The 25,144-nt window shown below is 48.7% G+C and overlaps 1 protein-coding gene and 1 long non-coding RNA gene across 5 annotated transcripts in view; one reads left to right on the top strand and one right to left on the bottom strand.

Annotated features, from left to right (window-relative positions):
• MCM3AP (minichromosome maintenance complex component 3 associated protein) overlaps positions 1-25,144 on the top strand; it is a 43,788-nt gene that overhangs the window by 13,223 nt on the left and 5,421 nt on the right. For all 3 annotated transcript variants that reach the window (XM_059065553.2, XM_059065554.2, XM_059065555.2), the window contains exons 10-26: positions 528-690; positions 2,590-2,750; positions 3,468-3,709; positions 3,981-4,204; positions 4,833-4,933; positions 9,956-10,087; positions 10,511-10,624; positions 11,913-12,065; positions 13,589-13,786; positions 15,575-15,643; positions 15,728-15,862; positions 17,167-17,320; positions 20,839-21,097; positions 21,330-21,427; positions 22,217-22,607; positions 23,711-23,968; positions 24,446-24,575. In XM_059065553.2, coding sequence (XP_058921536.1) covers positions 528-690; positions 2,590-2,750; positions 3,468-3,709; positions 3,981-4,204; positions 4,833-4,933; positions 9,956-10,087; positions 10,511-10,624; positions 11,913-12,065; positions 13,589-13,786; positions 15,575-15,643; positions 15,728-15,862; positions 17,167-17,320; positions 20,839-21,097; positions 21,330-21,427; positions 22,217-22,607; positions 23,711-23,968; positions 24,446-24,575 — 2,982 coding nt within the window. The remainder of the gene's footprint in view (positions 1-527; positions 691-2,589; positions 2,751-3,467; positions 3,710-3,980; positions 4,205-4,832; positions 4,934-9,955; positions 10,088-10,510; positions 10,625-11,912; positions 12,066-13,588; positions 13,787-15,574; positions 15,644-15,727; positions 15,863-17,166; positions 17,321-20,838; positions 21,098-21,329; positions 21,428-22,216; positions 22,608-23,710; positions 23,969-24,445; positions 24,576-25,144) is intronic.
• The window catches only part of LOC136794297 (uncharacterized), a 32,535-nt gene that overhangs the window by 6,001 nt on the left and 1,390 nt on the right, over positions 1-25,144 (bottom strand). For both annotated transcript variants that reach the window (XR_010840889.1, XR_010840888.1), the window contains exon 2: positions 23,544-23,639. This is a non-coding gene — a long non-coding RNA (uncharacterized lncRNA). The remainder of the gene's footprint in view (positions 1-23,543; positions 23,640-25,144) is intronic.

Raw genomic sequence — 25,144 nt, 5'->3', positions numbered from 1 at the left:
GGGTCTTTGTTGCTGCGCGCGGGCTTTCTCTAGTTGCGACGAGCGGGGGCCACTCTTCGTTGCAGTGCGCAGGCTTCTCATTGTGGTGGCTCCTCTTGTTGTGGAGCACAGGCTCTAGGCGCGCAGGCTTCAGTAGTTGTGGCGCGTGGGCTCAGTAGTTTGCCTCACGGGCTCTAGAGCGCAGGCTTAGTAGTTGTAGCGCATGGGCTTTGTTGCTCCGCGGCATGTGGGATCCTCCTGGACCAGGGCTCGAACCCATGTCCCCTGTGTTGGCAGGCGGATTCTTAACCACTGTGCCACCAGGGAAGTCCCTCATCATCTTTTTGAAGAAAATCTTTGTTACCAATCCAGCCCAAGAGTGGTGGCTTTGACATTGCTAAACCATGAACATATTGGCATGTGTGACCATATCAAGACCTTCTTATTCAGTATAGTTGAAATCTGTTTTATTTTCAGATCTATTTTCATGGAAATTTTGTCTAATTAAAGATCAAATTCTAACCCCTTTCATCTCCTTTACTTAACAGAGAAGTGCAGCAGTTCCATTCTGCCGTTAGAAACTCCTCTGAGGTGAAATTTGCTGTTCAGGCTTTTGCTGCGTTGAACAGTAATAATTTTGTGCGATTTTTCAAACTGGTCCAATCAGCTTCTTATCTGAATGCTTGTCTTCTGCATTGTTACTTTAATCAGGTGAGTACTGACACTGTACTTGCAGAATTGACGAAAGCTGGTTGCTACTTGTGACATTTAAGAGCTTCTTTATGACAGGAGCAGCTCAGTGGGTCCTGGGCTAAGTCTTGTGCAGCAGCCCCTGAGGGGATACTGCTGTTACCTGTTTATGGGGTTGGCACACTTGATCACCGACGGAAAGGCTGTGCAGTGGGAAATACTCTTCTGGTTCACATGAGAGAAATCTCTTCAGAATGATAACGTGCGTTCAGAACTATCATCTTCCATGGAAACAGAGAAGCCAAACAGCCAACTGCATGCGCAGACGCCTAACCTAGAACTTATTCGTGTTATCAGTCTTCATTTCTGGGGTGAGCTTGATGTTGCTAAATTCATTTCGGTAAATATCTAAAGTGCCTGCTCTTTGTTGCACTGGGGTTACAAAGACGGGGCAAGACCAGCCTCTTACCTCAGGATTTGTGTAGAGTGCAAACTCCTGGTCTCAGATTTCCAGAGTCAGGTCTTCGCCTTCTGAAGCACTTGGGGACGATAATAGAGCAGCCTGCAGGCCCACCTCACACAGCACGCCCCTGTGCTGTCCTGTAGCTGCGGGTGGGCGGGGTGGGGGTGGGGGGATGCCCGGAGAATGCTGCCTGGAATCCTTGCTGGGAGCCCCTGACGGCCGCTGGGTGGGGAGGAGGTTGCCTGGGAGTTCTCGGGAAACTGCCTGGCTGGTTTTGTGACTCCAGGTCATTTTTCTTCTTTGGTCACAAGTCCTCCTGTAAACAGTGACTCAACCCACCATCACATCCCAGGCAAGATCTTCGGCAAGTTTGCTCATTGTCAGATCTAACAGTTTCCAAGAGAACTGAAATTCTGGAACAAATGAAAAGATTTCTAACAACGTGCCGCTTGGGGAACTCTGTGCAGTTGATAAAATACAAGTGATAGTCGACCATTTGTACCCATTTTAATAATTTTAAACTCAAAAGAAATCTAAGTGTTATTTTTTAGAAAGACAAAGTGTTTCACTAACAGTGGCCCACAGTGGCCCATTGTTTCCTGGACCTCATCTCCTCTCCCGTCTTCTCTGGCTCCACCCCCAGCACGCCCAGCCTGCAGCACGCGCCTGCCTCAGGGCCTTTGCACTTGCTGTTCTCCCTGCTCTTCTTTCTGCTCACAGAGTGTACAGTGCTCCCCTCCTCCAGGGCCTGGCTTGGCTGCCTCCTTCTCGGCGGAGCACTCCCTGTCCTCGTCCTCAGCTGTTCTTTCTATCGTGCTATCACCGTTAAACGCACTGCATTTTGTACGTTCATTTTGTTCAATGTTGGTGTCTCCTGCCACGTCAGCTACGTGAGGACAGGGGTCTTGTCTATTCACTGTTGGGCACTCAGCATGGACATGCATGCCAGCCTTGAAGGAACGCTGTAGATCCGGGTTGAATTGGTTACACTGAAGAGGAGGAGCAGGGCCGCCGGAGTCCTGGGATCAAACTAACCTGTCGGTGCCTTCGTGTCTCGCTCGGTCCACGTGTTTAAAGTGCTCAGTGTGACGCTGTGAAGCAACTTCCTCTCTGACTTGTCCTCAGTTTCATGTCACACACTTTCCATGGCATTCCGTCATCTCTGCAGTACATTTAGCAGCTGTACAGCTTTCTGTTGAGTGGAGGATGCACAGTGTACTCTCCCTGCCCTGCTGGTGGGTGGTTGGTTTTCTAGTTTTTCGTATAAAGAAAGCCTTCATGGCCCAGCCTTTTCCGTATGTGAAACTGTTCGCTTTGCATCGTTTCTGGGCATTCTGCTGAGCAGACGGCCCGATGAGTGCTAAGCTTGGGACCCGGGGTGCTTTCCAGAGGGACTGAGTCGCCTGCGGTCACGGAGCGCCTGACCCTGTGCGACTCAGTGACTCGGATTCTCTCAGATCCGCAAGGACGCTCTCCGAGCGCTCAACGTGGCGTACACGGCGAGCACCCAGCGCTCCACCACCTTCCCCCTGGACGGCGTGGTACGCATGCTGCTCTTCAGAGACGGAGAGGAGGCCACGGACTTCCTCAGCTGCCACGGCCTCGCTGTCTCCGACGGGTAAGCACCGAGGCCCGAACCGCCGGGCCTCTCTCCTTTTCTCCCTTTTAATTCTGGGAAGGCTGGGAAGTGCCGGCTGCGCGCCAGGCCCTGGAGAAGGCACGTTCCACTGCCTGGGGTGCAGGGGAGCAGGCAAGGCTCACGACCACGGGGGATGTCCCCACGTCACGCTGTTCGTCAGCAGTTAGGGTTCAGACTCTTCCTGACTTTTCCCAGGTTACTCAAGAACCTGATGGTCGAGGTTGGGGCCTTCCTTGTTCTGTCCATGAAGGTGGCCTCTCTGGCCAGGCCAGGGCCTCTCCTGTGCTGCAGTCAGAGTTTTGAGAACGTGGTGGAACTTGTGGCCCCTATCCCAGAAAATGGCTCCATAACATGTAGCCTGTCGTGTCCGAATCTGGGGTTTCCCTGAACCCGTCCTCCTCTGACTCCTCAGCCCTGGCCCCGTCTGCTGCCTGCAGACCTGCCCTCCCTGACGGGGTGAGCTGGGAGCGTGTAGGGGAGCGTCGCTGCACCTGGGGCTGCCGACAGTGAGGCCAGGTGGCTCCTGTGTCAGGAGGAAATGCTGGCAGTGGTGGATGCCGTGGGCTGGGCCTTTGCTGCCTCCCCTCATTTCCATGTGGCCGTCTGGCGACACAGTGACTGCAGGGCACTGAGGAGGTGAAGGGCGGCCTCTCGCCTGTGTAACGCCTCTCCATGCGTTCTTTGTGGTCTGGGTAGCTGTGTCGAGCTGAACCGGTCCTCGTTCCTGGAACCAGAGGGTTTATCCAAGGCCAGGAAGTCGGTGTTTATTACCAGCAAGCTGACGGTGTCAGTTGGGGAGATCGTGAACGGAGGGCCGTTACCCCCTGTCCCCCGTCACACCCCCGTGTGCAGCTTCAACTCCCAGAACAAGTACGTCGGGGACAGCCTGGCTGCGGAGCTGCCCACGGGCACCCAGAGACCCGGCTTGGACGTGGCGGGTGAGTGAGGCTGCGGTCTCAGGAGGGCACCAGCTGTGCTCCCCTCCAGGAGGCCTCCTCCTGGGGCCCGGCGGACATCAGCTCGGTGCTGCACGCACGGCTCCCTGGCGCCACGGTGCTTTGTTCCCGTGGGTGAAGCTCACACAGTCCCCCGGCTCGTGGCTCAGGGGGCGCCCTGTGGTGGTCTGCTTGGGGAGGGTGGCCAGTCCTTAGGGTCACTGTGGGTGGTCAGGGCTTGTCCTCAGTGCCCACGTTCGCCTGTTCCTTCCAGGTGTAGGGAGAGGAGAGGAGTGCGGTACGGAGGGGGACGAGACCCCCGCGGCTCTCCTCCTGCAGCCCCTGCCCACCCCTGTGCCAGCTTCTCCTCCACACCTCCCGGCACTGCCCTTGAGCATGGCGCCCAGCCTCTTCCAGCCCCCCGTGCAGCCCCCCGTGCAGCACCCCGTGCAGCTGGAGCTCCTTCCCCCAAAGTCTGCGCCTGTGTACTCGGACGAGGTAAGGAACCTTCCTGTCAGGGCTCTGAGGGCCCGTCGTGGGCAAACATCCAGCTGCCTCTGATGTCCAGTGTGACCACTGTGTCCCTGAGGTGTCCCTGGGCTCAGCACGCCTCTGACAGGTGGCCCCGGGGCCAAGCAGGGCCTACCCACCACACAGGCCGTGTGGCTTGATCTCGCCGCCCCGTGGCTTGGGCAGGCGCTGGGCACCACGCCGCTGGGGATGAGGAAGGCCTGAGGTGGGGAACGAGGAAGGGCCCCCGCAGCTGGGGACGTGTGGCGCGGCGCTGCGGCCGTCCGAGTGGCCATCGTCGAGCAGGCAGCAGTCTTGTCCTGGCCTGTCCAGAAGGCTCCTCTCTGGTATCAGCAGATACCAGGAGCCTAACCCTTTCCAGGAGCGCACGGCCGACCCCCCTGTAAGGGTCGTTAGACACCGTCAGACAGTTTCCAGTGATGAGGTCTTGGAGGGATTTCTGAGCTGGGCGGACGGTCTGTGATGTCTCCGTGGTTCCGTGAAGACCTTCAGTACCTTAGGCTGTGGAGGCGGCTTGCTTGGTGATAAGCTGGGTCTGGATCGAGGCGGCGTTTCCCCAGCCAGTGCCCCTGACCCCTGTCTGTCCTCTCCTTAGGACCTGGTGCAGGTGGTGGATGAGCTCATCCAGGAGGTTGTTCAGAGGGACTGCGAGGACGTTGGCGCCGCTGAGGCGGCCTTCGCAGCCACAGCCCTGGGGTAAGTGTGGTGCCTCTCCTGCTCTGAGGCCGTCTGCACTCCCTCCAGACACTTCCTCTCGTAAAGCTGCTCTCAGTCTTCAACGAGAGATCACAGCCACCCCTTTGTACGGGCTTAAATGTCGGTCCTGCTCGCTGGTGGGTATAATCCCTCACGTTCCTGACCTGTGTTTGTCGTTTGCAGGTAGTTTCTATGTGTGTATGATTTTTGAGTAGCATTAGGTTTATTAAAGTTGTAAATTAGAAACCTGTTTTTCTTTAAACTTTAAACGTGATCACAAATCTAGTAATAATTAGTTCTCTGTTAAAAAATAAAAACACTCACTTTACTTGATCTTGGATTAAGTCACAGTTTATAAATTTGACAGGTTAGGTTCCCTTAAACATTTTATACCATTTGCATTTAACACCATGATGAAATTTCCTTAGACATTTCAAACTACACTTATAAATTTTATAAAGCTGATTTTGTGGAACACTTTAAGCATCTAGTCTTGATAAATTTAATAATCAAAATCTTTCTAAACTCTTAAGCAACTTTTGGAGTTAATATTTAATTAAAACCTGCCAAGTTTACTAAGTCAGACTTTCTTAAGGATTTCAAACTTCTTTTAAAAATTCTAGTACACAAAAAAAACAAAACAAAAAAACAAAACAAAACAAAAATTCTAGTACATATAAAGTGACACAGTTATACGAAATGGTATTATCAATACTTAAAAACCAAAGGCACTTTTTGGCCAACCAGATAGTTCCCTGTATAAGCTTCAGTAATCAAGACAGTATGGTACTGGCACAAAAACAGAAATATAGATCAGTGGAACAGGATAGAAAGCCCAGAGATAAACCCACACACATATGGTCACCTTATCTTTGATAAAGGAGGCAGGAATATACAATGGAGAAAAGACAGCCTCTTCCATAAGTGGTGCTGGGGAAACTGGACAGGTACATGTAAAAGTATGAGATTAGAACACTTCCTAACACCATACACAAAAATAAACTCAAAATGGGTTAAAGACCTAAATGTAAGGCCAGACACTATCAAACTCTTAGAGGAAAACATAGGCAGAACACTCTATGACATAAATCACAGCAAGATCCTTTTTGACCCACCTCCTAGAGAAATGGAAATAAAAACAAAAATAAACAACCCAATCCAAAAATGGGCAGAAGACCTAAACAGACATTTCTCCAAAGAAGGTATACAGATTGCCAACAAACACATGAAAGAATACTCAACATCATTCATGCAAATCAAAACTACAATGAGCTATCATCTCACACCGGTCAGAACGGCCGTCATCAAAAACTCTAGAAACAGTAAATGCTGGAGAGGGTGTGGAGAAAAGGGAACACTCTTGCACTGTTGGTGGGAATGTAAATTGATACAGCCACTATGGAGAACAGTATGGAGGTTCCTTAAAAAACTACAAATAGAACTACCATACGACCCAGCAATCCCACTACTGGGCATATACCCTGAGAAAACCATAATTCAAAAAGAGTCATGTACCAAAATGTTCATTGCAGCTCTATTTACAATAGCCAGGACATGGAAGCAACCTAACTGTCCTTCGACAGATGGATGGATAAAGAAGATGTGGCACATATATACAATGGAATATTTACTCAGCCATAAAAAGAAACGAAATTGAGTTATTTGTAGTGAGGTGGAAGGACATAGAGTCTGTCATACAGAGTGAAGTTAAGTCAGAAAGAGAAAAACAAATACCGTATGCTAACACATATATATGGAATCTAAAAAAAAAATGGTACTGATGAACCTAGTGGCAGGACAGGAATAAAGACATAGACATAGAGAAGGGACTTGAGGACACAGGGGATGGGGAAGGATAAGCTGGGACAAAGTGAGAGAGTGGCATGGACATATACACACTACCAAGTGTAAAATAGATAGCTTTGGGAAGCAGCCGCATAGCACAGGGAGATCAGCTAGGTGGTTTGTGACCACCCAGAGGGGTGGGATAGGGAGGGTGGGAGGGAGGGAGATGCAAGAGGGAGGAGATATGGGGACATATGTATATGTATAACTGATTCACTTTGTTGTAAAGCAGAAACTAACACACCATTGTAAAGCAATTTTTCTCCAATAAAGATATTTTTTTAAAAATCTAGTATATATAAAGTGACACAATTATACGAAATGGTATTATCAATATTTAAAAACTGAAGGCACTTTTTGGCCAACCAGATATTTCCCTGTATAAATGTAGTTTACACAAAAGGGTCAGTCTTGTTCATAGGTTTGTTCAGTTTTTTATATACTAGAATTAGGTACATACTTTCTATTTGATGGAGCTAAAAATAAGTAAGATTTCCATGTTTTTTTTAATTGTGGTAAAATATACATCACAAAATTTACCATTTTAACCATTTTTAAGCTCACAATTCAATGGCATTAAATATATTTATAATGTGTATTCATCACCATTGTCTGCGTCCAGATCTATTTATGAACGATACTCCATTAAATATATGCACACACATATACATGTATATATGCCACATTTTATTTATTCACCTGTGCTTAATAAGGTATTTCCACCTTTTGGCTATTGTGAATAATGCTGCTGTGAACACTGGGGCACAAATAACTGTTTGAGTCCCTTTTAATTCTTACGGGTATACGTTTGGGTGTGGAATTACTAGATCATATGATCTATTTTTACTTTTTTGAGGAATCACCAGACTGTTTTCTGCAACGGCAGCACCATTTTTCATCCCCACCAGCAGTGCACAAGGGTTCCAGTTTCTCTACATTCTTGCCAACACTTGCTGTCCTTTTTTTTTTTTTTAAATAATAACCATTATAATGTGTGAAGGTGGTAACTCACTGTGGTTTTGATTTGCATTTCTCTAATGACTAATGATGTTGAGCATCTTTTCTTGTAATTATTGGCCACTTGTGTATCTTCTTTACAGAAATGTCTACTTACGTCCTTTGCCCATTCTTGAATTTTTTTGTTGTTGAGTTGTAGTTCTTTCATATTCTGGATACTAATCCTTTTTCAATATTTGATATGCAAATATTTTTTTCCCAATCTGTGGATTGTCTTTTCACTCTTTTGATAGTGTCCTTTGATGCACAAAAATTTAAAATTTTTATATAGTCTAATTTATCTGTTTTTCTTTTGTTGCCTGTGCTTTTGGTATCATATTCAAGAAATCACTGTCAAATCCAATGCTGTGAAGATTTTCCCCTGTGTTTTCTTCTAAGCGTTTTGTAGTTTCAGCTCTTAAATTTAGGTTTTTGATCCATTTTGATTTTGTTTTTATATATTGTGTAAGATAAGGATCCAGCATTGTTCTTTTGTATGTGGGTATCCAGTTTTCGCAGCACCAGTGTTCAAAAGACTGTCCTTTTCCCTTCAAATGGTCTTGCCACCCTGTTCAAAGTCAGTTGACCATATATATGAGGGTTTCTTTCTGGGGTCTGTATTCCATTGGTATATATGTCTGTGTTTATGGTAGTACCATATTGTTTTGATTTGATTACTATAACTTCGTAGTAAGTTGTAAGTTTTGAAATCACAAAGTGCGAGTTCTTCAGCTTTGTTTCAACTTTCTCTTTGAAGACTGTTTCCCTGTTTGGAGACCCTTTAAATTTCATAAGAATTTTAGGATGGGTTTTTCTATTTCTGCAAAAAGTTATGTTGGGATTTTGATGGTGATTCCAATGAATCTGTAGATTGCTTTGGGTAGTACTGACATCTTAACAATATGAAGTCTTCCAATCCATGAACATGGATGTCTTTCCATTTGTTTATGTCTTCCTTAATTTCTTCCAGCAACGTTTTATAATTTTTATTGTACAAGTCTGTTGTTTCTTTGGTTAAATTTGTTCCTAATTATATTATTCTTTTTGTCGCTCTTGTAGACGGAATTGTTTCCTCAATTCTACTATCAGAACGTTCATTGCTCATGTATAGAAATGCCATTGATTTTTGGGTGTTGATCCTTATATTCCAATCTTGTTGAACTTTTTTTTTATTGTAATAGCTTTTGAGTGGATCCCTTAGGATTTTCTACATATAAGATTCTGTCATCTATGAATACACATAGTTTTCTTTTTCCTTTCTAGTTCGGATGTTTTTATTTTTCTTGTCTAATTGCTCTGGCTATAACTTTCAATACGGTGTTGAATAGAAATGGCAGATAGGGCACTCTTGTCTTGTTACTGATCTTAGAGGAAAAGCTTTCTGTCTTTCACAACTGAATATGATGTTAGCTGTGGGTGTTTCATATATGGTCTTTATCATTTTGAGAAAGTTCCCTTCTCTTCCTAATTTATTGAGTGTTTTTATCATGAAATGGTATTGAATTTGTCAGGTGCTCTCTCTGCATTAATTGAGATGATTTTGTGGGTTTTTTCCCCTTCAGTTTATTAATGTGGTTGTATTACATTGATTTTCATTTGTTGCATTCCAGGAATAAATCTCTCTTGGTAGTGTGAGATTATACACTTGGTAATGTATAATCCTTTCAGTATATTGCTTAAGTTTGGTTTGCTAGTAATTTGTTAAGGATATTTACTTCAACGTCCACAAGGGATGTTGGTCACTAGTTTTCTTGTGGTGTTTTTGTCTGGCTTTGGTATCAGGTCGGGGGAATGCTGGCCTCGTAGAGGTGTTAGGAAGTGTTCCTTGTGCCTCGGTTTTTTCGAAGAGTTTGAGAAGGGTTGGTGTTAGTTCTTTAAGTGTTTGGTAGAATTTGCCAGTGAAGCCCTCTCATCCTGGATTTTTCTTTGCTGGGAGATGTTTTTAAATACTGAGTCAAAAAAAAATACTGTTAACTAGTTACAGGTTTATTGAGATTTTCTTTTTTTTCTTTTTTTTTCCTGAGTCAGTTTTGATCGAGTGTGTGTTCCTAACCATGGGCTTGATCTTTATGCTGGAAGGCAAATAGGTATTTTTTCCCTTGCTAGTATTAGAAGTCTAGTAATACGGTTTGTGGGGCTTTTGCTATTTATTTAGAGCAATGTCCACTTTGCTCTGTCTAGTGTTTCCAATGCTGCTATGGAGGAGCTGTTAACAGCTGTGACCATGGGCATTTTGAGGCACATTGCAACTGAAGAAGTGACTAAGGAAAGGGAGCGAAAAGAGGAAGAGAGGCGGCGGGCTGAAGAAGAGAGGTGAGGGTGTCTCATCCCTGCAGTGCACGTCGGGGGTGGAGTGCGTGGACAAGGGGAGAACCTGCCCTGACCTAGGATGCTCTCGCTTTTGCCCACTGCACTCGTATCAGACCCACGGCTTGCCCTGCGCCTTCGTACAGTGTGGCCCGGGGAGCGGGCAGGTCCCACCTTGTAAGCAGCATCCCCTCCCCAGCCAGAGGGCGTGTGGCTGGTGGTCAGGGAACTGGAGTGGGCGTGGCTGTGTGGCCTGTCTGGTGGAACGGGGGGTGGGGGGGGTGGGGGGGTGGGGGGGTGGGGGTGGGGGGGTGGGGGTGGGGGGGGTGGGGGGGTGGGGGTGGGTGTCAGGCGGCACAACCCAAATCCCCACTCGCAAGGTCACAGTGTGACGACTGTTATTTCTTGTGCTTTTTTCCTTTCCCTTAGGTTGAAACAAGAGAGAGAACTGGTGTTAACTCAGCTGAGTCAGGACCTAACTGCAGAGCTGATGGAGCTCGTGGTGACAGAACGTGTGAGGGAAACCTGCTCCCAGGAGTTGAAGTAAGTGAGGCGCTGGTGCCTGCAGTGTGAGGCGGGCGGCTGGGCGGGAGGAGGGTTAGAGGCGCCGTGGCCAGGCTGGTCCAGCTCAGGCCAGCTGGCTTTCATTTTGACAAGGAACATATCTTCTGGTTAGCCAAACACTAACAGGCTGTCCCTGTTCTTGTGTGCATTGCTTCCAGGGAGGCCCTCACTTTCACTCTCATCCTCCCTGTTGACCCTGCCCTGGGCGTGGGGATGTGTCTGTTAGCAAAAGAATTCGCTGGTGGTCGTCTCCACACCAGGTTACTTACCATTAGTTTTTCTCGCGTAGAAGACCCTTTCCTTTGTTTCGTATGTTAAAAGATTCCTTTGAGCTATTTCACTTAAGAACTTTATTAATTTCAGTGCCAAGCTTCAGGGAAGAAAGAGGTTCAGTTGTGCTGGGAAATCTGTCCTTGTGTTTAAGTTCCCCTGAGATAGGCCTGCAGCCTCTGGTGCAGATGGGGAATATAGCCAGGAGGCAGAGTATATTGTTTAATTAATATTTCTTTCCATTTCTATTAATTGGGAGTCTATTTCACTGTTTACTGTAAGCAAGAGAGACCTCACAAATGATAGGTGTTTGTCTGTTCTTAATCCCAGGAAGGGGTATTAAGAGGTAAGTAAAACCTAGGACTCAATGACGTGCAGGGAAACTGCTGTTCTCTGCAGTTCCAGAAGACTTGGACTACAGCTCGGCCCGGGGCTGTCTCCATCACCACAGAGGACAGCTATCGGAAATGGGTCTTGCCTGTCTGGGCTTCTTTGACTTAATGGCTAAATATATTTGATAAAGGCTTCTGTGATCCCTTGGTTGACAGGATTTTGTTGTAAAAAAATCTCTTTCATATTCTGGTTTATCTGAGGGCCACTGTCACATGACCTTAGGCTGTCAGCCTTTGTAGCCAGCTTTCATGTACTTGAGCCATTTCTAATTGCAAACATCAGATGTTGTTGATGAGAAGATACATCAGTTGTCTCAATGGTCATTTAAAAATTAAATTTCTAACTATAAGGTACAGGGTTATGTCTTGACTATTTATAAGGGCCCTGTTGGATCTATAATCTTGTACCCTGTACCACTTTAGTTCTTTTTTCTCTAAATTTCCAGATGTCTGTGCATTATATAAAATAAAATCTTCAAGCTTTTCTTGCAGCAAAGGTATCATTCCATTTCAGTATTAAGGATGTGGACTCACGCTTTTAAGGCAGGCCCTCAGGGTGGGGCCTTGGGTGCAGTGTCTCCCATGCTGATTGCCCTTTTTCCTAGGAGTGCTGTGGAGACAGAGCAGAGGCTGCGCATGGCCCGTTGCTGTGAGGACGTCTGTGCCCACCTGGTGGACTTGTTTCTTGGGGAGGAAATTTTCCAGACTGCAAAAGAGACCCTCCAGGAGCTTCAGTGCTTCTGCAAGTATCTCCAGCGGTGAGTCCCATGTCCTTGCAGATAGAATCAATGCACACAGGGAGAGTCTTGTACAAAGATGATACTTTCAGAAACAGCTGATAATATGCACATGTAACATGTTCCTTCCTAAAGGGTATAAACTAAGTAAAGAATTCGATTGGGGTGGGGGAACCACTCTGTATTTTGACAGATATTTATAGGTAGCCTTCTGTTGTTTACCCAAAATGTGCTAACCACGGGGAGAGGGCCATGAACAAGCCAAGTGGTAGCCGTATGCACCCACATGGATGAATTTCTGAAACATGATTTATAGTGAAAAAAAGCAATTCTTAGGGAACTGTGTGCCACATACAAACTGTATATTCACACTAAAGGGATTGGTTTGGATTTATATAGAGTAGCACAGCCCTAAAGAAGGAAGTTAACAAACATAAACCCGACACTGGTTCCCTTTGGGAATGAGAGGGTGTGTGACTGAGCAGGGCCCGTGGGCGCCACCCATTCTCAACTGCATAGAAGGATGTGGGTGTTTGATTTATCATTAATCTTTAAAATGGGTGTACATGTGTTACATATGTTAGATGATGATTCATTTCATAATAACATTTAAAGAAAGTAATCGTGTACTTGACAGTTGCAGCCATGTAAAAGGGGATTCAGTGAGAAATGAGTCTCCATCCCGAGGACCTCTGACCTTTGTGTGGTGGTTGGCACAGGTGGGAGCACGTCCCCTACTCTGTGCCAAACTTGTCTTGACTCTGTGACGTAGGGTCGAGACCTGACTGCAGCAGCACTGTGGCCTCTCCCCACTGCCGTCAGTGCACTGAGGTGGCGTTGCCAGAGCACATGGTAGATGACCTGCCTGGTCCCACTGCTAGACTTTCGCATGGCTTTCTCTCTCTAGCTGTGACAGAGAGTGCTGCAGTGGCATCCGTGCACAGACATTTCACACAGGTGCCCACATGTCTGGAGAGAAAATCCTGTCGGTGGTGTCTGCTGGGTCAAAGGGTATATGGATCTGTGTTTGTATCCAGATTGGCAAGTTAGCCTCCAGAGATTGTCCAGGATTCACTCTTTTTTTAAAAAATTAATTAATTTATTTGGTTGCACCAGGTCTTAGTTGTGGCATGCGGGCTCCTTAGTTGCGGCTCGCAGTCTCCTTCGTTTCGGCTCACTGGCTCCTTAGTTGCAGCATGGGCGAACTCTTAGTCGCAGCATGCATGTGGAACCTAGTTCCCTGACCAGGGATCGAACCCCGGCCCCCTGCATTGGGAGCACAGAGTCTTAACCACTGGACCACCAGGGAAGTCCCTCAGCATTCACTCTTAAGTTCAGTAGTTTTGTTGCCCACCACTCATTCGTTATCATGCATCCCCTGTACCTTGAGTTTCAGTTCTGATCCATTTCTCAGTTTGAGATCTGTTGCCGAAAAAGACCTAAACATACTGGCAGAAAATGTTTCCCATGTTAATGCTGGAGATGTTTTTGCCTTGTCCCCATGGCAAAAACACCCAGTGATGATACTTTGGTCTCTCCTCTAGGTGGAGGGAAGGTGTCGCAGCCCGGAAGAAACTGAGGCGCCAGATGCGGGCCTTCCCTGCGGCGCCCTGCTGTATGGACATGAGTGACCGGCTGAGGGCACTGGCGCCCAGCGCAGAGTGCCCCATTGCAGAGGAGAACCTGGCCAAGGGCCTCCTGGATCTGGGCCACGCGGGGAGAGTGGGCATCTCCTGCACCAGGTCAGCAGCCCGGGGCCTCCTAAGTGCCTCCTGCCCCAACTGGCTTTATCGAGAGTGTGGATTAACATGTCTGTTTGCAGGGAATATGGGTGGAGTCAGAGGAGGTGAAGACAGATGCAGGATTGCGTTTTTGGAGTGAGAGTTGCTCTACCTGCTGTGATTTCACTTGCATTTTCCCCTTAAAACACTCCTGGTCCTGCCAGTCGAATTTTCCCTGGAATTACCTGTTTTCTCCTTGCCTTCCTAGCTTAAGGACACATCATGTCCATTCTCAGTGGTGGAGCCAGAGGTCCGTGTTGGCCTCACCCCCACCACCACCCCGACCCGTCTGCTACCCTGGGTCTGTGGTGGCAGCATTTTAGCGACTCCCCCCTCCCGCCGTCAGGTCTCTCCTCTTACAGGCTCCCTCCCTGTGTCCCCTCGCATGGCCCTCCCTGCCGCTCCTCCTGGCCACCCCGCATGTGCCCGGCTCCCTGCCCAGGTCCTGGCTTCAGCTGCCCAATCCTGGCCATGCAGGGCTCGGCCTCTCTCTTCAGACCAGGCCACTGTCGCCTCCGGAGAGGAGCCTCCCAGTGGGGGCCTAGGAAGACGACACAGAGGCGCAGTGGCAGCCCACCCTGCTGGGGTCTCGAGGCACGTCTTGTCCTCGCCTAGGCTGTCACCAGCTCCATGCCTGTAACAAACTTTGTGTAGCTGCCCACGTCCCCAGGTCCTGTGCCTGTGTCTGCAAGCAGGGTGGTGACGGTGTTGGCCTGTCTCTGGTGTGCTGTGCGTGTCGGGGCCCTCGGCCGTGTCCCGGCTGCCTCCTGGAGTCCTGGCTGTGTCCCCTGTGTCAGGACGGCCCTCTCTCTGTCCCCTCCCCTGCCCTCCAGCACAGCCCCGTCCCCTCTTCTTCCCCTCTGCCTCCTCCCCTGGTAATCTTTTTCCATCCTGCACGCTGACGGCTCCCTTCGTGCATCTCCAGCCAAGACCTCTTCCCCATGTCCCCAGTTCAACATCGGAACCTAGTCTTCTCCTGGCCTGCTGCACTCGGTGCCTCCTCTGGCTCACAGGATGCCAGCCTGTCCTCCCTGGGCTGGGTCACACCTGGACTCAGACCCACCATCCTGCGGCTCTACCCTCACCACCTCCACTGCCAACCCCCTCTCGCATAGCCACCTGTCTGTCTGCTGGCTTCCGCCCTTGACCCCTGCACCCTGGTGTCCTCACCACCACATCAGAGTCAGGTCGCCTCATGTCCCTATTGACGTCCCTGGGCTGCTCTCTGAGTCCTTTCATAGTGACCCCCACCCTGCCCTCTGCTGTCCCCCGCTGCTCTCCTGTGCTCATTCTGTGTATGTGCCAGGCCCACTCCTGACCTGGTCTGGCCTGTCCCCCAGAACTCACATGCTAGCACCCCTATTTCCTGCGGTCTTTGCTCCCACGTCACCTCTGACCACCCTGTGTGAGTCCACAGCATGCCCACCGTGCCTGTCACACCGCCCACTAACTGAGGCCCTTCTCTCCCTACAAGAGCATGTGTTCTAGCGGGGCAGGATTTTTGTCTGTTTACTGCTGATCTGCCATGACTGGCACACAGTAGATAATTGCTTGATATTTATGGAATGAACAAGTCCTCTGACTAAACTGTTTCTCTATCGGAAAAAGTTTCTTGGTCTCCTAAGTATTCCCCACTTGGAGACACTCACTAACCAGTTACTTTGCACTCAGAACGCGAAGTGCTTATCAAGTTCCTCCGTGGGTGCTGAGCGGGCCTCACGTCGGCTCTGTGTGGTTCTTCCTCCGCAGGTTAAGGTGGCTCAGAAACAAGGCGGCGCACCAGATGAAGGTTCAGCACTTCTACCAGCAGCTGCTGAGGTTGGTCACCCCCCGCCCGCCGTGTACGGTGCTCCTGACGGGGGCTCGCGTGGTGGCTCACCTGTGGTGCTCTGTCCCTTCCAGTGACGCGGCATGGGCACCCCTGGACCTGCCATCCCTCGTGGCTGAGCACCTCCCGGGGCGGCAGGAGCGCGTGTTTTGGAAGCTGGTGCTGGTGTTGCCTGATGGAGAAGAGCAGTCCCCAGGGAGTCCTGGCAGGTCAGGGAGGTTTCTCCCGTGGGGCTGGGTGCCGAGCAAGCGGCCGGGAGGCGGAGTGACTTCTCCAGAGCATCTGGCAGCTGAGTGTTGCACACAGGGGTGGCCGGGTGTCAGCCAGCGTTCTCCTCTTCTCCTGGGGACCCTGACGCCTGCTTTCATTTTCATGCTTAGCTGTGCAGGCTTTTTGTTTGTTACTTGAAGTTGACGCTTTAGATTATTCACATTTTTATTTTGTATCGTTGGCAACAGTCTTTGTCCAAAAACATTTCAAGACTTGGTTGTGACTTCAAGCTATGCTGAGGTGTATTGATTAGAGCCTGCTTCATTTTAGACTCTTGGGGAAGACAGTTTAGTTTGTTGGCTATAGTTCCATTTTTTCCTTAGGTAAAAAGCTTCTGGCATTTTTGAAAAGAAATCGAAAAAGTTGACATGGCATTATTTCTTGTAACCAAGTTGCTTCCAGAAACCATACTTTGAAAGCAACTACAGAACATGTTACTTTTCTTTTTTAGATGTAATTCACATATCATAAATTTCTCCCATTTAAAGTGTACATTTCACTGGTTTTAGTATGTTCGCAGAGTTGTATGACCATCACAATTATCTAATTGCAGAACACGTTTTCACCTAAAAAGAAATCCACGCCCATTAGCAGTCCATCCCTCCTTACCTGCAGCCCCTGGCAACTACTGATCTGTTTTCTGTCTCTATTCATTTGCCTATTCTGGACATTTCTTACAAATGGAACCCAAAAACACATAGTCTTCTATGACTGGCATCTTTCACTTGGCATAATGTTTTCTAGGTTCATTCATGTTGTAGCATATATTAGTCCTTCATTTTGTGGCCAAATGATATTTGATTGCATGAATATATCACATTTTATTTCTCTGTTCATCAGTTGATGGGCATTTGTGGTGTTTCCACTTTTTGATTATTATGATAACGCTTCTGTGAACACTGATGTGTAAATGTTTGCGTGGACATATGTTTGCAGTTCTTTTGGTTATATACCTAGGAGTGGAATTGCTGGGTTGTATGGTAAACTCTAAGGACCTTTTCTGTGCTCAAAATCTTTTCTTAGTGCTTCAAAATCATAAATCACATTAGAATGAGTATCCTCTCAAATATATAACCCAGTAGAGTTCCTAACTCCATTTAAAAAATCACAGCCTGTTTATTAGTTCAGATCAACTTTATAGTGAGATTTGGTGTTTGTGGATTTACATCTGTGTAATATTTCTCTTTGTAGTTCAAATTTAGGATTAGACTCTCCTTCCAGTGTTATTTTCTTTTATTCACAGAATTCTAGCAAATTGGTTAAAAGTCAAGTTCATAGGAGGTGATGGCTCAGTGGATGACACATGCCGTGATGTTGGTGGGATTCAGACACTCACTCTCTTTAACACTCTCAGCAGCAAAGGGGATCAGACAGTTTCTGTCAGTGTGTGCATCAAGGTGAGTGACCATCACTTAGTGTATTTGCTTCTGTGATTTTCTCATTTTCACTCACTCCCAGACATGATTGGAATCATATAGCTTCCCTGAAGTGGCCCTGAAACAATGTGGGAGGCTCAGAAGCAAGTGTCGTATCTGCTCCTCCTTGTGTCTTGACGACATCCCATCCACACCGCCTTGGTGTGAGAGACCAGGCTAGATTCTCAGGAGTGCAGTGAGTCTTAACTGTCTTGGGTCACAGACCTCTCTTTGACTTGGTGAAAACCCAGAACAATCCTGAGAAGTACATATGTTCACCTATAATTCAGAGCCCTGAATTCCACGGACCTCTGGTAACTAACCCAAGAGGGATGAGACAGAGTATTACAAAAAAATGCAGTGGCTGTTGCATCTCAAATGCTCTGTCAGCTGCTGAAATCTTTGTTAAATAGCTTCCTGATACGTCAGGGCTTACCAAAAGACTAATGGTTTTTAATCCTATGCAGTTTTCACATACGTTCAGTATTGGGCATTTCAGGTTACTTGTTTTTGTTTTACATTAAAGTTGTCCTCAGTTTTTATTTTTATTCATTTTTTTTGTGGTACGCGGGCTTCTCACCGCCGCGGCCTCTCCTGTTGTGGAGCACAGGCTCCGGACGCACAGGCTCAGTGGCCATGGCTTATGGGCCCAGCCGCTCCACGGTGTGTGGGATCATCCCGGACCGGGGCACAAACCCGTGTCTTCTGCATCAGCAGGCGGACTCTCAACGACTGCTCCACCAGGGAAGCCCTGTCCTCAGTTTTTAATTTTAAGTTCTAATTTTCTTTCCTTTCGTTTCCTTTCCCTTCCTGCCTTCCTTCCTCTCTCTCTCTCTCTCTCTCTCTCTCTCTCTCTCTCTCTCTCTCTCTCTCTCTCTCTCTCTCGGCTGTGTTGGGTCTTCGTTGCTGCACGTGGGCTCTCTCTAGTTGCGGCAAGAGGGGTCTACTCTTCGTTGCAATGTACGGGCTTCTCATTGCAGTGGCTTCTCTTGTTATGGAGCACGGGCTTGAGGTGCACGGACTTCAGTAGTTGTGGCGCGTGGGCTCAGTAGTTGTGGCTCGTGGGCTTTAGAGCGCAGGCGGATCTTCCCAGACTAGGAATCGAACCCATGTCCCCTTCATCGGCAGGCAGATTCTTAACCACTGCGCCACCAGGGAAGTCCCTAATTTTTGTTCTTTATAGGTGTTTGTGCCATACTGAGCTTAATTGGTTCCCTGAGAGATTCTCGTTTAATGAGAACCTGTTTCCTCATTAGATTCAGACCTGCATAAATGAATTTGAGGTTTTACTGCGTGTGTTCAGAAGTAATACCAGATGTATATTTTATTTACTTAGAAAATAGCAGTGCAGGGCAGGAAGTGTGGGCTTCAGTGTTGAGCAGACCTGGTGTTGGTAGCTGCTGCTGTGGCCAGCTGTCCGACCTGGGCCTGGTGCCTTCCATAGTGTGGTGATCATGAGTTGGCAGCATGCTCAGAGCAGGGCCCAGTGAAAGTGGCCCTCCCCACCGTGTCCTGACCTGAAGGTCTCTGCTCCAGACCTCTCCTCTTCCTGACACTCACCTTCATGGCACACCCGGACATCTGCATGTGACACTCCAGTGCATGTTCCTTCTGTCCTTGGAACTGCTTCAAACTGTAGTTTGACTATAGGATTTTTGTTTGTTTCTTTCCATTCTAATACTATTTATTGTATTTCTTAAACGTGAGAATAACACATATATAAAACTTTTAAAAGGTAAGGGAATACAGAGGAAGTATACAGATTATAAGAGCCATCTAAGCTCTCGTGGCTGGGCACCGCCTGGGGGTCAGTGCTCTTACTCATGATGTGGTTTTGCCGGGGAGGGAGGAGCTAAAACAAATAGCCTGTGGCCACACAGCTGCTCCGTGGTGCCACTGTGCACAGGGACCCTTGAGGACGAAGTGAGTTTACACATACAGAGCACACAGTCCGACACAGCAGGCACTTAGTCGGTGCTGCCATTGGCAGCAGCAGCAGCAGCAGCAGCAAGATGTTTTCTTGGTTTAGTCTCTTGTTTGATGGAGCACATTTTCTACTTTCTTCCAAAGGAAGAACGCGTGGGAGGAAAATTTTTGGCATTCTTGCCTGTCTGAAGATGTATTTATCCTCACATTTGCTTCACAGTTTAGCTAAGTTTGTAGAATTACAGGTTGGAAGTTATTTTCCTTCTAGTTTGCTCCACTGTCACCTGCCGTCCAGCATTGCTGTTGAGATGTCTGAAACTGTTCTGTTCCTTTCTCTGTGGCCCGGCCCACTTTGTTTCTCTTTGGAAGCCTGCACTCTGTCTCTGGGGCTCTGGTACTGACTTCCTTCCCTCATCATTTGGGCTTGGTGGGTCCTTGTGGGCTGGAGATTGACGTTTTTGCATCGTGATGACATCTGCTTTCCTTCTCATTGATTCTCTTCTCTCTTGAACTCATATTAGACTGATGTTTGACCTCATCAGTTGAGCCTCTAAGCCTCTTAATCCTTTCAATCCCATTTGCTCTCTTGTTTTTGTTTTTTGCCGTACGCGGGCCTCTCACTGCTGTGACCTCTCCCGTTGCGGAGCACAGGCTCCGGACGCACAGGCTCAGCGGCCGTGGCTCACGGGCCCAGCCGCTCCGCGGCATGTGGGATCTTCCCGGACCGGGGCACGAACCCGTGTCCCCTGCATCGGCAGGCGGACTCTCAACCACCGCACCACCAGGGAAGCCCCTCTCTTGTTTTTTAATACTGTTTTCTGGGATATTTCCTTGACTTTGTATTCCAAATGTTCTATTGAGTTTTTAGTAATATATATATTATTGATTTCCTTTTTCTTGTCCTTATTTGACTTTTTCATATCATCTTATGACTGTTTCCAGAGGCATCCTCAGAGGAAATTAGGATTTTTGTCTAAGTTTTCTTACGTGCCATGCGGTATCTGTTTCCTTTGGGTTTCTTTCGGTTTTATTTTTTTAATTTTTAAAAATTTTTGGCTGCTTTGGGTCTTTGTTGCTGCACACAGGCTTTCTCTATTTGCAGCAAGCAGGGGCTACTCTTCATTGCAGTGTACAGGCTTCTCATTGCAGAACACAGGCTCTAGGTGTGTGGGCTCAGTAGTTGTGGCTCATGCGCTCTAGAGCGCAGGCTCAGTAGTTGTGGTGCACGGGCTTAGTTGCTCCACGGCATGTGGGATCTTCCTGGACCAGCGATCCAACCCGTGTCCCCTGCATTGGCAGGCAGATTCTTAACCACCAGGGAAGCCACCAGGGAAGTCCCGGCTTACTCGTTTTTTACAAGCCCATTTGAGGTAACTGTTAAGATTAAATTGCTCCAACACAAGTCTAGCCAGAGGCTGATTACCTATGACTAATTTTCATACTAATTCTCAGCCTCACGGAGGGAGGCTGACCTGGCGTAAGGTGAGCATTTGGCTCTGCTCACTCTGGGACCAAAGCTCACTGTTGATTTGTCCCGTGGTGCATCCATATTGATGGTCTGGGTGCTGTTCCAGGTGGCCCACGGTGCTCTTAGTGACTGTGCCCTCGATGCTGTGGAGACACAGAAGGAGCTCCTGGGAGCCAGTGGGCTCATGCTGCTGCTTCCCCCCAAAGTGAAGAGCGAGGACATGGTAGAGGAGGACGTGTACTGGCTGTCGGCATTGCTGCAGATCAAGCAGCTCCTGCAGGCCAAGCCCTTCCAGCCTGCGCTTCCGCTGGTGGTTCTTGTGTCCAGCCCGGGAGGGGACGCCGTGGAGAAGGAAGTGGAAGCTGGTGTGTGAAGGTCGTTCCGTTTATGAGCTGGCATGTGTAATAAGTGGGTAGAGCCGGGGGTATGAGGAAGTGCTGGCAGTGTGGTGTCCAGAGTCATGTGACAGCAGCTGCTGCAGTGACTGGGGGCAGGGCTGGGTGGGGTCAGAGCAGTGAGATGCCTTTGCTCACCTGCAGACCTCTACCAGGAGACGGGTAGACCTAGACAGGTGACCTACGTCTGTTTGTCTTAAAGGTCTGATGCTAGAGGATTTGGTTTCAGCTAAGCTGATTTCAGATTATACCGTTATTGAGATCCCTGATTCCATTTGTGATTTACAAGGCACAACTAAGGTAAGGTTTTATCATTTTTAAAGGTCCAACAAGGTGTTTCAGTTTTTTCCCTTTCACTCTATCTTGAATTTAGTGTATATTACTGCTTGCATTGTTAATTTTGTGTTTTGACAGGAAACTTTCTAAAAATATAAGCAGAAATCAAAATAAAAGATAAAATTTGCCCACAGTCCTGCTATCGGCAATAAATTAAATTGTTCGTGTAAATTTTTTTAGAGGTTTTGTTGTTATGGATTTAAAATATGACAATTCATGTCTTGTATCTGAGGGTTAGATGTATAATTATTTTTGTAAGTGGTTCTTGGAATATGAAGAGATAATGTCATCAGAAGTTTCCTTAAAAAAAGGAAGTCTGTGTTGACAATTACATTTAGGGAAAGAAGTGCCAGGAATTAAAATAAAAGAAACTGCAGGAGGAAAGATAACTGCAGGATGTGAAAGCACCCAGGCATGTAGTGAAGCTGTTAGTCCTTCTAAGAACGGGAAGACGTGGCTTCCTTTTCTGTGTGAGGTGGCGAGGATGTGCAGGGCTGGTTTCCCTTGGGCCTCCAGCCCTTCCGGGGCGATCCTTCAGGCCACGCTCCTCGGGGGCGAGGGCCGCAGAGCCCTTCTTGGGGTCCCTGCCGGGTGGTCCCCAGGGCCCTGGAGGCCCAGCTCAACTGCAGGGGAAGCTGCTGCTCCGGCGGCACCTGCTGTGGCAGCTATGGCAGGGGCGCCTTCAGGAATCCCTTCCTGGAAAACAGTGTGAATTGTTGAACCACACCTCTCCCCGCTGTCTTTGCTTCTCAGGTTTCGCAGGCCGTGCGGTGGCTGGTCTCCCACTGCCCCTGCGCCCTTGACCTTTGGTGCCAGACCCTCGTTCAGTACGTGGAAGATGGGGTTAGCCGGGAGTTTAGTGGCCGCTTTTTCCACGACAGAAGAGAGCGGAGGCTAGGCGGCCTGGCCGCGCAGGAGCCAAGCGCCGTCATCGAACTGTTCAACAGCGTGCTCAGCTTCCTGGCCTCAGTCGTGTCCTCCGAGCAGCTCTGTGACCTGTCCTGGCCTGTCACTGAGTTTGTCGAGGCCGGGGGCAGCCGGCTGCTTCCTCACCTTCACTGGAACACCCCGGAGCACCTGGCCTGGCTGAGGCAGGCTGTCCTTGGCTTCCAGCTGCCACAGATGGACCTTCCGCCCCCGGGAGGTGCGTGCTCGTGCCGAGGGGTGCTGGCGGGAAGCGGTGTGGTGCGGCCGAGCCCCCCGTCCCCTTCTTGCTGTAGAGACGCCCTGGCAGGTGCCGGGTGCCGGTGTGAGGTGGTCCTCCTCCACTGGGCACCCCGGCCCCACGCTGCACCCGTCCGCACTTGCCTTTGGATTCAGGAGTCAGGACGAGCTGGGGTTCTGTGGCGTGAGCCCTGTTGGCCCGTCACCACCATCTGAGCGGTCTGGGGGTATCTGTTCAGTCCCGGGAGGAAGGTGTCAGGGAGAGTGCTGCACCCAAGGCCTGGGATTCCTCAGTTTACAGCAGGTCCCATCCTGCCTGTGCCATGGCATTTGCGAGCAAAAGGCACGGGACTGTGCAGTCCTGTCCCCACGCTGCTGGCTCTGCTGGGGCCACGGCACTCAGTGCTGCTTTAACACCAGTGTTCCTTCTTTGTCAGAGAAGCTCGTTCTGTGGCTCCGGCTGTGCCCGAGTGAGGCTTTCGGGCTGTTCTCACGCAGACTTTATGGGTCCCTGTGCTGTGGGGAGGCTGCCCCTTCCCTTGCTGATGCTGTTAGGAGGGAACAAGGCTGTATGTGCTCACGTGGCGCAGCACGTGGCCTCAGCAGGGCCATTCTCCTTTAGACCATGTGGAACACAGGCCTCAGGCATCATTCTAAATTTTGAGGTGCAGTCTCCAGTAGGTCTAACAGACATTTGCTACTGAAGGAACCCAATGGGAAACAAACTGCACTGCGCAAATCCTCTGCCATGAGCTAGGTCGGGGCTCCCCAAGAGAAGCCCATGCCTCTGGGACCAGACCTCCCTGAGTGCTTGGTCAAATACGGATTCCTGCGTGCATCTGCAGGCCTGTGCAGTCAAAGCCTCTAGGATGGACCCTTTGTTGTGAATTCTGACCTGGGTGGCTGCATCCCTTACCTGGACATGGGGAGGGAGATGTTCTTTCTTTAACAGCTGTGGTTCTGTTGTATGCAGAGTTGAAGGCAGACTTCTCAGCTACATAGTTGCCTTTTCCTAGGAAAACACAGAGTGAAGAACATTGCATGTAGATTTGCCCTGTGACTCATGTGGCGCTTTCTCTCCAGCTCCCTGGCTCCCTGTTTGCTCCATGGTTGTCCAGTATACCTCCCAGATCCCCAGCTCTCTCCAGACGCAGCCTGTCCTGCAGTCCCAGGTGGAGAGCCTGCTCCACAGCACGTACCGCAGGTGGAAGAGCAAGAGCCCCTCCGCAGGCCAGGGGGCATGGCCCTCAGTTGCCGAGATCCCGTGGGATGACATCATCGCCTTGTGCATCAACCACAGGCTGAGGGACTGGACACCCCCCAGGCTTCCCGTCACATCAGGTAGTTAGTGCTTGGTGCCGTGGGCCGGCTCCTCAGGAGACTCTCCTGGTCCAGTTTCAGCCAAGCAAGATGTTTACTTGACGGTTGTTTCCTTCCTGCGGGTCCCCACCCTTCTTTTCCTTAGGGCTACCTCTCCAAGCCAGTGATCTCCAGGTGACTTATAAACATTGGGAAGAGCTGAGAAGGTTCCAGGAGAGCCTGCATTCATCTCCCTGGAATGGGCCCTCAAGGCTGGCTTTAGAGAGGCTTCTCTGAGTAGCCACACTGGCTGTGCAGGTCTGGACATGAGCCTCTCTGCACCTTGAATGACCCATGGACACTTGGAGCATATTTAGCTCAAGCATGGGAGTCACATAATTGTGCGACTTTAATCGGAAGGGCTAGTCCTTAAGTCAGTGAATTTAAGCAGATGTCAAGTGGTCACCTGTTGCTCTTTTGATATTCTTTTCTCTTCTTATTTTTGTATCGTTTTCTCAGAGGCCCTGACTAAAGATGGTCAGATATGTGTGTATTTTTTTAAAAACGATTTGAAAAACTACGACGTCCCTTTGTCGTGGGAACAAGCCAGAATGCAGACGCAGAAGGAGCTACAGCTGAGCCAGAGCCGGTGAGATCTGTGTTCGGTGTGCGTTTCTGTCATCCCTCAGCCGAGAGAGCGAGCTGTGTTCTCTAACCGAGTAGACAGCAGAAATTCACATCCTGTGCGTGAAATCCAGCCCACTGTGGGGGAGATTCCGACAGAAACTGGAGGAACAGATCATTCCCATGTACTAGAAACTGTTGTAGAGCAGAGGGAAACAAGCATCCTATTGCATTTATTGGACAGACCTGACCCTGAAGTCGTAACATAACCAGGAGAGTGCAGACAAAAGAAAGCTGTTGTCTGATCTCACTTACAAACCTGGTTCAAAAATACGAAGTAAAATGTTAGCACATGCAGTTTTGCAGTACATAAAAAACTCACAAGCTCGCTTTATACCCTGCTATACAATATCAACAGTAGAAATCTATTCGTGTAATTTGCTGCCATAACAGAAAAATAAGTGATCATTTCACTAGGTGTTGAAAAGTTTTCCTTAAAATGTATACCCATTCCTTCTCCCTCTCTCCAAGAAAAAAATTTATACCCATTCCTGATAAAATTTCTTATGAAACTTGGGTAAAAAAGTTCTTTAG

Source organism: Kogia breviceps, chromosome 5 (assembly GCF_026419965.1).
Source record: "Kogia breviceps isolate mKogBre1 chromosome 5, mKogBre1 haplotype 1, whole genome shotgun sequence".
NCBI classification, from domain to species: Eukaryota; Metazoa; Chordata; class Mammalia; order Artiodactyla; family Physeteridae; genus Kogia; species Kogia breviceps.
The sequence above is the reverse complement of the archived record's forward strand: the minus strand, read 5'-3'. Positions and strand labels throughout refer to the sequence as shown.